Raw genomic sequence first — 16,525 nt, 5'->3', positions numbered from 1 at the left:
GGCTGTTCAGCTTGGAGAAAAGGTGGCTCTGGGGAGATGTTACAGCAGCCTTCCAGCACCTGAAGGGGGCCTACAAGAAAGCCAGGAAGGGACTTTTTATGAGGTCTTGTAGTGATAGGACAAGAGGGAATGGGTTGAGGCTTGAGAAGGGTAGATTTTGATTGGCTATTAGGAAGAAATTCTTTATAGTGAAGGATAGTGAGACACTGGAACAGGTTGTGCAGGGAAGTCATGGATGCCCCCTCCCTGGAGGTGTTCAATGCCAGGCTGCATGAGGCCTTGAGCAACCCTGTCTAGAGGAGAGTGTCCCCACCCATGGTGGGTGGGTTGGAACTAGATGTTGAATAAGAGACCAGTATGGACAGTAACAGCTGAAATTGGGAATTGATTTAGAAGGAATGAATGAGACAATTGTGCTAGGCTGTTGGATGTCTCTGCTATCTAATTAGAGATGGGGAGGGCAGGGAAAAGTTACTACATCCCAGTTTAGAGGTCTAGGCTGTTATTATGGTAGGCTTGAGGAGGTAGATGTGACAGCTGATAGATTACTCTTGCAAGTAATGAGGCTGGCAGGGACGAAGTGTAGGGAGGAGCCCTCAACCATGACCACACTAACACCTTCAGTGACAGATGCTTGTTTCTGACTCATACTTTGAATAGTTAAAGAATAAAGGTTCAGCTGCTTCAATGCTCTTTGTTGCTGCAATAACCATTTCTTATGCTTTTCTGGAAAAAAAAAAAAAAGACAGTGGGTGCTTATTGGACCACAATGAACGTACTTAATTTCTTCTGCAGATAAATGCTTTGATGCATGATCCTAGGGAAAATCAGTTGATGATCTTTTAGCCTTTGAAAAGATTTGCCAGTTGTATAAAGACAATTTTAAACATTAAGGTAAAATCTCCAGTTAGTTTTATAATCCTGTGTAACTAGATCATAAACTTCCTTGGCAACTGTGTCCAGTTCTGGGCCCCTCAGTTTAGGAAGGATGTTGACTTGCTGGAACGAGTCCAGAGAAGGGCAGCAAAGTGAGGCTTTTGGAACACAAGCCCTATGAGGAAAGACTGAGGGAGCTGGGATTGCTTAGCCTGGAGAAGAGGAGACTCAGGGGTGACCTTGTCACTCTCTACAACTACCTGAAGGGAGGTTGTAGACAGGCGGATGATGGTCTCTTCTCCCAGGCAGCCAGTACCAGAACAAGAGGACACAGTCTCAGGATGCGCCAGGGGAGGTTTAGGTTGGATGTTAGGAAGAAGTTCTATACAGAGAGAGTGATTGCCTATTGGAATGGGCTGCCTGGGGAGGTGGTGGAGTTGCCGTCGTTGGAGGTTTTCAGGAGGAGACTTGATGGGGTGCTTGGTGCCATGGGTTAGTTGTTTAGGTGGGTTGGATTGGTTGAAGGGTTGGACGCGATGATCTTGAAGGTCTCTTCCAACCTGGTTTATTCTATATTCTATATTTCAAAATAGATTAGCACTTTACAGATTAAACTTATTAGTAGAATTCCTGCAGCCTCAAGGAACTCATGTCATACACTTTCTAACAGTTTTGCTTTGAAAGCCTTAGAATCACATATGCAATTTGAATGAATGGCCTTTCAATTTCCAGATACTATTCTGTTTGCTTCTCTACTGCTTGACATCTTCAGTGAGATATGCATACATGGAATTTCATTACTACTCAGTCTCCTCTCACTGTGAGGGTCACATTAATTGCTGTACTTTTTCTTTTTCTCCCTGGAGTGCCGGGTCTTGTTATTTGTATTCTGAGAGAAAAAAAATGGATAAAGCAGTGTCCGGAGCTCTTCCAGGTTTGGTACTGGAGATGTATGAAAGCATATTTATGATGGAGAGTGTGGTCCCTGCTGGATACTGTTGGTAGAAACATGCTGGGCTCCTATGTGAATGGTTTGAGGTGTGTTTGAAATGAAGCCTATGCATACAAAATATATACGGTAGCTACTACTACTGTCAAATTATACTTGTATTTTGTAGAGCCTAAGTGGATCTGCTGACACTAAAGGCTCTCTGAGCAAATGCCAGAGCACTGAGACAAGGTAACAGAATACCAGAAAACGTGGTTTAAAAAAAAAAAAGGCACATTTTGGAATATAGACTAAAAGCTGTACAATGGAGAACATAGGCAGAACTTGGATGTTTGTTGTCCCCTGCAATTACCAGATGTTTGTCATGGTAACCCCTGAGAAACTCTGACCAGAAATGCAATCTCAGGAAGCTGGAGAGCATGTCATCTGGCTACGTATAACTTACAATACCCAAAATGTTTGATCACCACCTGTTGCTTCTTTAAAAAAAAAAGGCATAAAACCAAACACCATGAAATAAGAGAAGTAAAATAAGCAAAATAAGGGTGTCCTTGTATTGTCGATAACTTATAAATATATGTAAATGTATTTTGTATATGTCTTATCACCCTTATATAATTTCATATTTAGTTCACTTTTTGTAAATATAGCTTTATTTTGCTTCCAAATATTTTCTGAGCTAGTCTGGTGATTTATTCTGGAGGTAACCCTCCATTCTGGGAGGGGACTCTTGTTTAGTTTTTTTGGGGGGGTGGGGGAGGTGGTCGTGGTGCAGATCCTAACCCTATAACAAGTGTTCTCTCAGTTTGTGTTATTTAAAACAGTTATACAGTAGAACCAGCCTGAGGTGGAAGATCTGTACTGTACACTCAATGTCCGTTGAGAGATGTAGCTTTGCGTTATAGGTAAATACCTGTTGTCCATGAAGGTTCAGAAGCTCTGTAAAATGATGTATCTTCATGCATTCAAGTGTCATCTTTTTATGCTTTACTAAGTGTAGTCATTGAATCAAAGTAATGCTTTTATTTAAGTCTGCCTCTTACACCTGATGAATGAAATCAACTTGGCATTCAGTGCATTCCTACACATACACGCATAAAACAGAATGCCAAGGTAATAAAAATGTAGACATTTCTGCACAAGGGTTCAGTTAGTCAAATTAAGACAGAATCTTATTTCACTGACCAAAGGAAAAAATGTACATCACAAATGTTGGCTGAGATGTTACTCTTTCAAATTTGTCCCTGTACCTAGCATACTTTGGAATTAAAAAAAAGATTACATGATACCCGTATTATGGTGGGGTATATTAATATGTTTTGTAAGAAGGGCTGATTGATAGCATTCAGAATGAAGACGAAATAGGAGTAGAGATTATGATACATTGTGGGTATAAAAATGAACCATGATATGAGGTGTATATATACAAAAATGGTAATTCTGAATGGCTTGAACTTTGTATTTAAATGTCTTCTAAATTCGCAGTGATTCTAAAGATTATTTTTCCTTAGTTTTGTACTGACTACAAAGATGTTAACACATTTTTACAACCATGAATTTCTTTTGGATCGATAGTAATCTTCATCTCATAAAAACAATATTATTTTTAAACAGGCCAGGTATACTCATTTATCAATAACTTAAATTTGTAGGCAAAGAAAAACATATAAAACCTCAGGAAGATTTAATAAAAATGGGAATAATTGGTGTTAATTAGATATGATATTTCTCTGAAGGTGTGAACGTCGCTTTGAAGGGCACAGTAACCGCTGCTATCCATGTGGAATTGCAGTATCCCCTTGTGGACGGTTTATAGCCAGTGGATCAGATGACAAACATGTAAGTTTTGCTTATTTTCCTCCTAAACTATAGGACATACTTATTTTTGTACTCATAGTAGTGGTTTTGTGCATATTGTTAGTCTTCCGTTTAATTTGCAAAATTGATGTCTGTTATACTTTTCATATGCTTCATTTATATCTGGTGGTTACCCATGATTCTTGATCTGTATGTTCTTTATTATGCCTGAAAAATCCTTAGCAGCCAAATCTTAGTTTTCAAAGTAATTGTTAAAAGCCTGTTTCTAAATATTTTCATAATGCTTGACTCTGAATTGTGCCATCAAAGACAATGTCATGGGTTGAGTTGAATCTGCTGCTGAAGTCATGTTTGACAAACCTGATAGCCTTTTATGAGGACATAACCAGGTGGATGGATGATGGTTGAGCAGTGGATGTGGTTTACCTTGATTTCAGTAAGGCATTTAACACTGTCTCCCACAGCATCCTTGCAGCTAAGTTGAAGCAGTGTGGTCTGGATGATCAGGTAGTGAGGTGGATTGAGAACTGGTTGAAGGAAAGAAGTCAGAGAGTCATGGTCAATGGGACAGAGTCAAGTTGGGTTCCTGTAACTAGTGGAGTCCCTCAGGGATCAGTACTGGGACCAGTGCTGTTCAATATATTCATCAATGACCTGGATGAGGGCAGAGAGTGCACTGACAGCAAGTTTGCTGATGACACCGAAGTGGGTGGAGTGGCTGACACACCAGAGGGTTGTGCTGCCATTCAGCAGGACTTGGACAGGCTGGAGAGTTGAGCCGGGATAAATTGAATGAAATTCGACAAGGGCAAGTGCAGAGTCTTGCACCTGGGAAAGAGCAACCCCATGGATCAGTATAGGTTGGGGACTGACCTGCTGAAGAGCAGTGAAGGGGAAAAGGACCTGGGAGTTCAGGTAGATGGAAGGTTGACCATGACGCAGCAATGTGCTCTGGTGGCCAAGAGGGCCAATGACATCCTGGGGTGTATTAGAAGGGGTGTGGTCAGTATGTCAAGAGAGGTTCTCCTCCCCCTCTACTCAGCCCTGGTGAGGCCACATCTGGAATATTTTGTCCAGTTCTGGTCTCCTCAGTTAGAAAGACAGGGAACTGCTTGAAAGAGTCCGTCGCAGAGCCACCACAATGATTCGGGCAGTGGAACATCTTCCTTACGAGGAGTGACCAGGGGAACTGGGGCTCTTCAGCTTGGAGGAGATGAGACTATGGGGTGACCTCATTAATGTTTATGTAACGGGTGAGTGCCAAGAGGATGGAGCCAGGCTCTTCTTGGTGATGCCCAGTGGCAGGACAAGGGGCACTGGGTAGAAGTTGAGGCATAGGAAGTTCCATGGAAACAGGAGGAAGAATTATTTCACTGTGAGGGTGACAGAACACTGGACCAGGCAGACCAGGGGCATTGTGGAGTCTCCCTGTCTTAAATGTCTCTAGAGACACTTAAGACCTGCCTGGATGAGTATGGGTGTGATTTGGTATAAGTGATCCTGCTTTGACAGGGGAGTTGGACTTGATGATTTCTTGAGGTCCCTTCCAGCCCCTAACATTCTGTGACTCTGTAATTCAATGCCATACCACTGTCATGCCAGCTTCAAAATGAAAGTGCTGCCTGGAGCAAAGTACCAGGCGGCTTGAAGTTCAGCTTGTAACATGTGAGGCTTCCTGTTCCAGTTGCTGCTTCTGCTTTCTAGGTTTGGGGTGTTGGGCTTTTCTGCTGTGCTGTCTGCAGTGTGCATGGGTAGGGGGAACCCTTCTATCACTGGCTTTTGCTGCTGCTTCTGCTTCTTGCTCTGCTTTTCTGCAGGCAGGCTAAGGTAATTATGCATCTTATCTCAACCCAGATTTTTTTGCATTACTTTCCTTTCTGTTTGTGTGGGGAAAGAGGGGCTTGTGGGAGTGAGCTGTGGTAACCCAGGACAGACAAAAAAGAATTGTATTCCCTGTAGCACATCTTTATGTAGCGTGTATATATTTCACCATCAGGAAGTGTGTAGAACTATGTATTCATTCCCTTAAGCTCATAAATCCATGGTGATAAATCTTGTAATACTGGTTTCTCATGAACCAGTCAACTGAATACAAAATGGAAGATCATTTACTGTAATTAGAACTTTTCATAATTCATGGTGTGACTTTGTGTTTTGTCCTCAGACAGGTTTTCCTCTCATTCAGTGGCAACTAATTTTAAATTAGCCAAGTAAAAGGGGTTTATTACCATTTTGAGTATTTTAAAAATTTTAATTCAGTAAGTTCTGGACCCTTGGCACAATGCTCTTCTTGTTTGTTAAGAGATAGATATAACATAGGCCTCCTAAAATTAGCTAGGGTTGGGTTCATTGCAAAGACATACTTTCAAAATAGCTGGGCAAGAAAGCTCTTTAATTTTCTAGGGTTTTCTAGGTGACTGATCAGGATTTGTTTTGGAAGATGAGCAGGCTAAGCCCTGGAAATTAACCTTGTCTTAGATGAAGGAACATGACTGAAGCTTTTGAGAGAAGAGCTCTTGTTGAATTCTTCATATGTGAAGAAGTCAGGATTGAAATACGAGAATAAATTTGTTTAATGTGATCTACATTTCTCTTGGAAAATTCATGCCTTTGCTGTAACACTGAACGTGCTGGAGGTTCATCTACTGGGCTGTACCCTACAGCAGCAGGAACATGCAGTCTTGTGCTTCTGTCTGTTTCTCCTATAGGAATAATAATATCCATCTAAGGGTGGCGGTTACACAGAGAACGGTCATTTCCTTAAAATCACCAAAGATTTGGTTAAAATGACTGAGCTCCTTAGAGACCTAGAACCAACTGTGTCTTTGATACATAGTTTATTTTCTCATTTTGTTATAGCTGTCTATGAATTTGAATTTGAGCTGTCTATGGATTTGAACTAAAAGTGTTGTAAGTGTCACAAAGGAAGCTATTTTTAGGTAATACATTTGCATAGCAGGACATTCTGTAATGAATGTTTATAAACAAAAGACAGGTCTAAACTAATTTCATTGGTGGAGAAGCAGAAGCACTGCCTTCAGTTTTGATTCCCAGTGAGACTTGTCTCACTCAGTCTAGTCTTGCACTTTCTCCCTCTGCAGCTCACATTTTCTGGGCTTTTGGCCAGGCTGATCTTGGAAAAAGATAAGGCCTCAGCTAACACACTTGCTCTAACCATATAACTGCTTTTAATTAACAATTGCTCCTTTTTCTCTCTTTCTAACCCTCTTTGGGGAAAAGGGGGAGAGAAGGGGGTACAGAGGAGGGAATCTCATTTCTGTGTTACTTTTTTGTATATTTCTGTATATATTGTAGATACTGTAAATTCTGTATATAAACCTGCATTCTCTAAACTGCTTTGTAAATACAGCACATTCCTTTGCTAATCCGGCTGTGGTTTTTTTTTTCCCTTTCAATTTTCTTCCCTTTACTTACGGGGGGGGGGAAGAAGGCTTTGCGGCCTTCCCCTTCAACCCTCGACAGGCTTTTTTGTCCTTGTTTACCATCATAAGTCTTCCTTGCTAGCACATACATGCAACCTCTGTACATTTAAGAGCACAGCTTCACTTTTGTAGCTAGAGTTAATAAAAGCAGCACAATAACAGAGTAAAATGTGATATCACAGAATGTAATAAAACAAGCTGCGCCAGGGGAAGTTTAGGCTCGAGGTGAGGAGAAAGTTCTTCACGGAGAGAGTCATTCGTCATTGGAATGGGCTGCCCAGGGAGGTGGTGGAGTCACCATCCCTGGAGGTGTTCAAGAGAGGATTGGATGTGGCACTTGGTGCCATGGTCTAGTCATGAGGTCTGTGGTGACAGGTTGGACTCGATGATCTTTGAGGTCTCTTCCAACCTTGGTGATACTGTGATACTGTGATATTTTCCTGAATATTTTCTTTAGCATTAAATTTTGAACAGTTAATTTATATTCACTTGGTGCCATGGTTTAGTAGTCATGAGGTCTTGCGTGACAGGTTGGACTTGATGATCTTTGAGGTCTTTTCCAACCTTATTGATTCTATGATTCTGTGATTCTGTAACTGTTTACAAAGGCCTGTAGTGATAGGACAAAGGGCAATTGGATTAAATTAGAGAAGAATAGATTTAGATTGGATGTTAGGAACAAGCTCTTTACCATGAGGGTGGTAGAACACTGGAACAAGTTGTCCAGGGAGGTTAGGCCCTGTCTCTGGAGATACTCAAATTCAGGCTATACAAGGCTCTGGGCAACCTGATCTAGTGCAGGGTGTCCCTGCTCACTGCTAAGGGGGCTGGACTAGATCACTTTTTGAGGTCCCTCCCAACCCAAACCATTCTATGATTCTGTGATTATGACACAGTGTTTCTGGTCATATTCAGTACAAGAGGAATGTACTGTTGTGGTTAATTTTGAAATGCTGGCTCAAATCATGTGTGAAGGTTAGAAATTGTATTGGCAGATTGTTGGAGGCTTGGCAATAGCTAATATGTTCGTGACATTTCCATGATAAAATACATATTTTCAAGTTTCTGGTAAAGAACATTTCAAAATGTAATTTGCAATACAGAAGAAAGGCTTCTTGCCTTGTCTGTGACACAGAATGCATCCAAAATTAATGTCATCTCATGTTATATTTCTTATAATCTCATAATATATTTTCTGAGGTTACTAGTTAAGGATGATATTAATATTGTTAATGTTAAAGTTGATTTTTGAGTAACACAGAAAGAGGTGCAGTCACAGGATCTTATATCTCCTCTTTTGTGCTAAGGCTATTGTTCAGAATAAAACTGATTCAAGAAAAACAGAACATACATGGCATGATTTCACCCTTACGCCAACTTTTTGGTATGTTTGCTCATCATAGGAAGTTGAGTAGCTGGACTGCATGTTGCTTCATTTGGCATATGGTCCCTGGTGAGCAAGTGTCAATCAGTGCTTTTTAGTGCAGCTTCTGGGCTGGAATTTTACATGATTTGCATCATATGCCTGTTAAGTGACTTTCAGTGTTCTTGTTCCTTCAGGAAAACAATGTCAAGTTTCAGAATCTTGCTGTACCCATACTGTTGGGACAAAATACAGTTCTGAGTAATTTTTAAGAGGAAGATACTGAAACTGGATATACTTTGTGTGTCCTTTTGAAAAAAAAAAATGGAACGTGGCACTGAATAGTCCATTAGTGTTGTTAAATTCATAACATCCTGGCAGATGCACTAATTTGTGGCTTGGATAGTTTGAAGAGTGTGAAGAAGCTACATGTTTTTGAAGATTGCATTCTGTAAGTGAATGTCTACTGGAATTCAAAAAAGATCCCTGAAAATTCATCAGTCTGGGTACAAAGTGTTGTCTTGAAATAACACATTCTGGAAATAAGTTATGTGACATTCCATTGACTATCAACTACATCTTCAATGATCTTGGAGTTTAATTTATAAAGTGCAATACTTGCACCTTCTGGTTAAAAAAAAAAGTGGGGGTGGGTTTGTTTGCTTGTTTAATTTTATTTTATTTTAAAGCTAAAAGAAATAGAAATGGGCTATAATTGAGACAATCTAAAACTACCTCTTGGGCTTCACAGTATCTGAGGTGTTGGACATAGAGGAATATCTTGGCTGTATTTTGATAAATAGCAAAATCAAACCCATGTTCCTACAGGGCATGGGATCAAAAAGCCAAAATATGTTACTGCAAATAAAGCAGTGCAAATTCTGTTTGCCTTTTTCTGTACTTCCAAAATAAATGACCTATTTTATATGAGAGCTTCTTGGTATAGCTTCTGTGTGGCTGAGGTAGCCACTTTCACTTGAAATTATTTTCTTTGTATTCATATGAGATTTGTACATACTGTAAATTTGGGGAACACTTTCAACCCATAACTGACTCCAACATTTTTAAGAGAACCTTTGTCAAGATCTATGTAGGATTGGACAGTATGATCAAAGCAGATGCTCATGGTATTGTGATTTTGAACCATAAATATCCTTTTAATACTTCATTGTGATTAGAAAACATCTTCTCTTCATCTTAAATAGTCTAACATTATAAATTACATTTGACATTTGACATATGACATTTTTCTTAATTGCATAGACATAATATCTTAACTCCTAACTATTTTGCAAGTGGACAGTTAGAGGTTTCTGGATATTAGACTACAGTATTAAGATGCTGTCAAATATTCTAATTTGGTTTGCTGGGTTCTGTACAAAAATGTTTACCTAAACATTTGTTGAATAAAGAACTCAGTCTAAAAGGACAAAAATCTGGAGAATGAGAAATGCTACTTACATAGTAGAAACAGCAAATGTTTTACTGTGTTTCATGTATTTCCAGTGAACTATTTTACTTCATGTCTAACTTGGTTAATAATTTTTGTCTTTGAAGAACTTAGGGCTCTCTGAATAAATTCCAAGTTCCTAGAAATGAATTTGGGAATGCAGCCAAGATTTGGCTCTCTAATTGTTTACAAATTAATTCTTGCTTGCTCTCTTTGAACTGTAGACTTAAAGGGTACGTTTTGATCCAATGGAATTTGCTGACTAAAACTGTGTCCATGTCAACACTTTCTGTCAAAATATAGGTTATTGCCTACAGCTTTATCTATGAAACTCATTCTAAATCCAGGATTAAATTTGTCTTTCATTTGTGAATGTACCATAACTAGAGAGTATAAAGATTGTTATCTTCTGCAAAGGGTGTCAACATTGAAAAAAGAACATGAGACAAGGCAATCTGATGCTTACACATGGTAATAGTGTACTAACCAATTGTTAATTCCTGAATGTTAGTTAACTTTTGTATGAAACTGGTTTCAGACTAAATTCCCATTATGGAGGTGGTGCTGGAAATGTACTGGTAAGGGGGCATAGAAGAATTTTCCAAATCTGGGAGTGGTGGCTGGATGCAAACCTGGAACTGATAGTACTTGCTGCCTCAGGTTTTTTTAGCCACAAATACTTCATTTGGTTTAATACAGACTGTATAACTTGTTTATAGTTGACACCTTAGTTTTAAATAGTTACAGAATTTGTAGTTCTAAATAGAATATCAGTCCTGCTGAGCAAGATACCTTAATTTTTGCTACCAGATATTTAGTTGTAAAATTTGCTGTCTCAAATAGTATATCACCTGTATGGCTTTCCTTATTGAATTAGACTAATAATATTTTTAATAAGGACAAGAAACACACATATACATCAGAACCCTCAGTTTGCTTTTGTCTATTCTTGCTTCAAGGTGACTAGCTTTAAAAATATTATTTCTTATTTTGTCACTCAAATTTATTCAAAATGCAGTGCTGGTATTAAACTCATCTGCCTTGCTCAGTCACATATATTTTGGCTTTGTGAAGCCATAGTGAAAGGAGTGCTGCATCTTGAAGTAACAGTGAGCTCCAGCTAGCATCACAACACCCTTGAACCAGCAGCTGCTATAATCACAGATCTTGCGACCTTGTAGCTGTCTTCCTGGGCCAATAGTGTGAGAGCATCTCAGAACAAGCAATGTTGAGGCAGCCATGAGAAAAACAAACTTAACTCCCTCCCTAAGAACCCTGGAATGTAAGTGATAGAATAATATGGTTGTTTGTTCTGACCTTAATATCACAATTTCACTAGAAACTTTAGATACTAATGAATACAAAATACAAAACCAGAGAATGAGCAGGGGTGTGAGAAAGATTCTCTGGTGTGGATGTATGTAAACGAGGGAGACAGGATTTCCTAATGGTTCAAACTATTTAGCTTTTTGTCTCTTGAGACTGCCTCATGGAGGTATCACTGTTTAAATGAGATATCTTTGATACAATAGAGTATGTTGTAATATAGACTTTAATACTGGGTTTTGAAAGATGGGAGAATATTTTCCTTCCTGGGAAGTTACTTTTACAGATATCCAATAGTCATACTGTCTAATATTTATTGTGTTTGTATTACATATCTATTGTACACTTCATACCAAGAGGGCTTACAGAACAGAATGCATTTTATAAAGCAGTGGTGGGGACTGTCAAGGTATTTTGGTTTCAGTGTCACTGGTATCCCAATTATATACTGCTCAAGTTTTTATGTTCATATTTTTTACCTAAGGCTTTAAGAGAGAAAATCTGAAGAAAATAGTGTTAGTAACGTTTACTGTGGAAAAAACAGGACTGACGTTGTTTTAACAGAAGGAAATCCATAGCATGCAACGAGTGACAACAGCAGCGACTACCTCTCTGCCACCTCTTGCTGGAGAAATTCTATCCCTTTCCAAAGAATGCAACTTTGTTACTCTTCATCCTCAGTTTCTTGGATTTTTTTGTAGTTTGGTTGGCTTTTAGGCCTATTATCTTGGGAGGAAAGAGATAAATAATCCTTCTAAATAGTTATGACTCTACAGTGTATTATTAGTTTGATGGCTCTTTGGGTGTATCTTTGAAGGTAATTGAAAATTTTAGCCTTGGTAGATTTTATGAACCATGGAATTATGTGAACATTAGCTGCTCTTGTTAACTTCTTGATCAGTTCAGACTATTGTTTTATATATGCCTCTTCACCTCAGCCCTGATCACCATAAAATCAGAGTGGCAGTTGAGAGTAGTGGAGGGTTTTCTTCTGGCTATAGGCATGAGGTGATTTAACTACTACAAAAGTGAATATGTGTAGATGTAATGCCACAGGTCTTGTGCTTTCTCTAGGTATACCTTTCTAGTCTTCAGCTTATGAGCAGTTGAGGTTTGTGTATCCTTGGTACATGTACAAATTTATTAGAATGGTATAATCCTATGTGAAGCTAATGAAATTCTCTGTTATGCCTAAAGATCTGAATTTTGCAGCGTATTTATCAGTCAACACCAGTGCACAAAAAGGGAATGTAATTATTAGTGTAGTTGATACAGAAGAGAGTCTTAGCAGCAGTCAGAAAAAAACCTAGTTCCAGACTGGCTGTGATCCAACCATACTGCTTCATAATGGGAGATAAGGAAAATTTTCTTAGAACAAAATGTTCAAGTAATAAGTCTGTAAGCAATTCTTCAAGTAATAATAATATTCAAGAAATAATTCTTTACACAGGCAGGCAAAAACAATCATATGAGGCTTTGAAAATTGCTAATTAAATAGAAATTAAAATCAGGGAAATATAAATGGAAAGTTTCTAAGAAGAGTTGCTTAGAGGCAAGTCTGAGATATGTTTTAGATCAGTTTATGTAGTGTGGAAAATCCAAATTATGTTAGCTCTAACTGCTAGCTAATACATTTGAAAATTGTCTCTTGCATCTTGAAAGATGACTGATGTTATAACTGCTGGAAAGACAGCTTCCATAAGTGACATTAAAAAGAAGAAGGACTCTGACTGGGAATATTGTCCTACTTGGTGTTTTGGTGACAGGCTTGAATAGACTTTCCATGCTAGCACGGCAAGCATATAAAATATCTTGAGACTGAGGAGCATTAATCAGTGCTTAAGATACTAGTGAAAGTTGTTTTATTACATGTGTATTTGGCACTGATGCCTGTAATTAAGGTAGTCTATCACTTTCCACTACAATTCTGTTTTCGGTTGCTTATAACTGAGAATTTTTTAGGCTGAACCTTTCCATGCTGGTTGTGTGCTTCAGGCTCATTGCTATTTTTCATTATAGTGTAAGTAGTTCAAGTGCTTTTTTCAGTTTAAGGAAAACTATATGGTTATGTGGGAGATTTGCCCCAGTGTAAATGGAATGTTGAAGTGCAAGCCAAATGGTGCTAATGGAGTCAATTGTCCTTTCAATAAATCCATGTCTTTCATATAATTGTAAGTAAGTGTATTAATTTTTCTATCAAGATGCTTTAACAGTTCCATCTTCTGCAGCTCATTTGAAATACTAGAAAAAATAGTTGCAGGAAAGGCATAGTTTTGGCCATTTCATGCAAAACTTCTGAAGAAAAAAAATCTATTAGTGTAAGGTAAAATTGCATGTTGCCAATGTCCTTTTCCTTTTTTTATGTGAATCTGTAAAATATGTGGTCTAATTTAAAGCCATAGCAGTTAAAAATTAGTTTTCTTGACATTGGTGTTGCTTTTCTGGTCCTTGTGGAGGAGCTGATACCACGTAAAAAAATTCTGTTATGCTTTCAGTGTTTCTCTTTCTTATTTGCCTTTCCCCTCTTTTCTAGGAGGGAGTAGAAGTGCAAGTAGTCTGACTTAAATGCATATGGCTGTGAGTTGGACCAGGGGATAGTGGGAACAGATGGAGACAAGTTTGCTTTGAAGACAGAGTATGAGAACACAGGAAAAATATATAGTGAAGCTCTACAGATAGAGCCAATTTATTTAGTGCACTCCCCCTACCAGTGTAGTGGAATTAAGTAGTTTTCCATTTGGATACAAATCTTTCCCCTGAAGGAGGGACCTTCACCCTTCTTCCCTGTCTCCTGCTGCAAATTTAAAGAAAGCACAAGCTTCTGTAAACATGTAAGGTGCTAAATACACTCTTACACTGTAGACTAATTGAGACTGACTGCTCCAAATTTTCTTCAAGCTTCAGGTGAAAGGAAACACAAGTATGTATGTGGTTATGGGTGTAGGAAACTTGTCTGGAAGCAGTTGATACAGGTAAATTATTTTTACTTTTGGCTGACCCTTGGGAAGAAATAGAAAGGAAATACCAATATCTACTAAAATAGTACTTTTATTACAAGCAATTGGTCCCAATAAAATCTCCAAAACTTTAGCTGAACTCTACAGCAGATTATATGCACATATGCATTTTGAGTATAGCTGAGTACTTCCTAGACTGTTTTGCTTTCTTTTTTTATTGCATTTGATCGGCTGAAAATCTGTGCTTCCTCTGTAATTGAATTAATATTTTTTACTTTTCTTCTGTGGCTAGTGCTGTTGTACTGTTTATAATTCTCTTACTGGGTTGGTTTTGGTTTGTTGTTGTTTTTTTTTTTTTTTGTGCAGAAGAATATACTAAAAAAATAATCTAAGTATAGATTAGAAAAACAATTTGACATCAGAAAGGTAGTAAAACTATGATGATGGCAGGCTATAGTAAGAATGTATTTATACTGGAGTTATTTCACTTCTTATGAATGTAATTTCTGTAAAAATGCAATTTGCTTGCTTGTGGTCATTTTTAGTTTTTTTTTTTTTTTTTAGACTATTGAGGTTAAAAATACATGTACTGATAATTTTCAATCTTACACCAACTTTTATTCTCAGCATTTAGATTATTACTGACTAGCTTAAATATCTGACTAGAGTAATTTAAATAGAAACTGGTTTTATAGGCCTTTTTATAGTGATATTTTTCTCTTAATCACATTTTGTTCTGTTACATGTCAAAATTACTCTGATTTAAAATACTTCTATTTCTTTAAGTACAGCTATTGGAAGATATGATGGCTGCCACAGCATAAACTATTGAGATGGTCAGTGACACAGTCATTTCTTCTGTTGAAGCTGAATGACCACACATATTTAAGATGTATAGGGCTAGAAATACACTATCAGAAAGAAACTTAATACTAGTTCTGTTAGGATAGAATTGCAGGAATTAAGTACCCTGGGGAAATTGTTTTCCTAGCCATGTTCTGTGTATTTTGTGTAGCAGCTGTTTGATATGAAAGTAGTCTCTGCAGTAAAGATCGGAGTAAAGGCTTTTCCCCTGCTGTTGGATGCTTCAGTGGTTAGCTACAGATGGACTTCTCTCTGTACTTGCTTGTCATTACTTTTCTCTGGCCCACTCAATCTAATTAGACCATGTGACAGCTCAGGAGAGTGCTGTGTCCTAGCGTAAACTCTCAGGACACAGAATCATTTCTTGAAAGGTGGGAGGTAAGAGTTTAAATATTTTTTTACATTGAGAAGTATAATTAGCTAACATCTCCTTTTGGACAAATGAATACACATTTTCTAGATTCTACTGAAGCTGCACATGTGCTTCAGAGCATTTCTATGAAGGAAGGGTAAGAACCAAATGGTTGATCTAGGAACTGTGTGGAAAAGCATAAATTACTTGAATACCTGGATTTCACAAATATTGGATTAGTCTTAAAAACTCCACTGAAATATCACATCTATTTTACAGAGAGGAAAAGGGGACACAGAGATTAAGTCATAAAATGAATGTCCTCTTCCCTAAATTAAAATAAGAACCTGGAATAGAAAATTATTTTTTTATTGGATAAGTCTAGAGAAGTTCTGTAGGGCACTAGATTAGAAGGGAAAAATTTGGCTTCACTAACCATGTATGTTCTTTTGGTTAAAACATGGAGTCATGTTTCTTCTTGGCTCATTAATTGTGGGAAGGCTTCATAAATGTATGACTCAGAGCATTTTGTGCTCTTGCCTCTTGCTTCTTTGTTTCCTCCATGAAAAGGAGGGAGGAGAGTAGCCAGGAAAAGTGACTGTAAGCAGTTTGGGGCCAAAAATAGAGAAGATGATGAGTGACAGAAAGAATTGTCCTATCTGCTGCCTATACCTCTGTGCTTAAGTATAGGTTGTGGACTGACCTTCTGGAGAGCAGTGAAGGGGAAAAGGACCCGGGAGTCCTAGCGGATTGGAGGTTGACCATGAGCCAGCAGTGTGCTCTTGTGGCCAAGTTGGCCAGTGCCATTCTAGGGTGTATTAAAAGGGGTGTGGTGAGTAGGTCCATAGAGGTTCTCTTCCCTCTTTACTCAGCCCTGATGAGGCCACATCTGGAAAATTGTGTCCAGTTCTGGGCCCCTCAGTTTAAGGACAGGGAACTGCTTGAGAGAGTCCAGCACAGAGCCACAACAATTCAGGCAGTGGAACACCTTCCTTACAAAGAGAGACTGAGGGAGCTAGGGCTTTTCAGCTTGGAGAAGAGGAGACTGTGGGGTGACCTCATTCATGTTTATAAATATGTAAAGGGTGAGTGCCAAGAGATATTCGAGGAGGAGGAGGAGATATTCA

At 38.4% G+C, this 16,525-nt stretch overlaps 1 protein-coding gene across 1 annotated transcript in view; it reads left to right on the top strand.

Annotated features, from left to right (window-relative positions):
* WDR27 (WD repeat domain 27) overlaps positions 1-16,525 on the top strand; it is a 120,213-nt gene that overhangs the window by 58,231 nt on the left and 45,457 nt on the right. The window contains exon 22 of the mRNA XM_068153534.1: positions 3,562-3,664. Within this exon, the coding sequence (XP_068009635.1) occupies positions 3,562-3,664 (103 nt within the window). The remainder of the gene's footprint in view (positions 1-3,561; positions 3,665-16,525) is intronic.

Source organism: Melanerpes formicivorus, unplaced genomic scaffold (genome assembly GCF_026170545.1).
Source record: "Melanerpes formicivorus ecotype bairdi unplaced genomic scaffold, bMelFor1.0.p_v2 SCAF_2, whole genome shotgun sequence".
NCBI classification, from domain to species: Eukaryota; Metazoa; Chordata; class Aves; order Piciformes; family Picidae; genus Melanerpes; species Melanerpes formicivorus.
The sequence above is the reverse complement of the archived record's forward strand: the minus strand, read 5'-3'. Positions and strand labels throughout refer to the sequence as shown.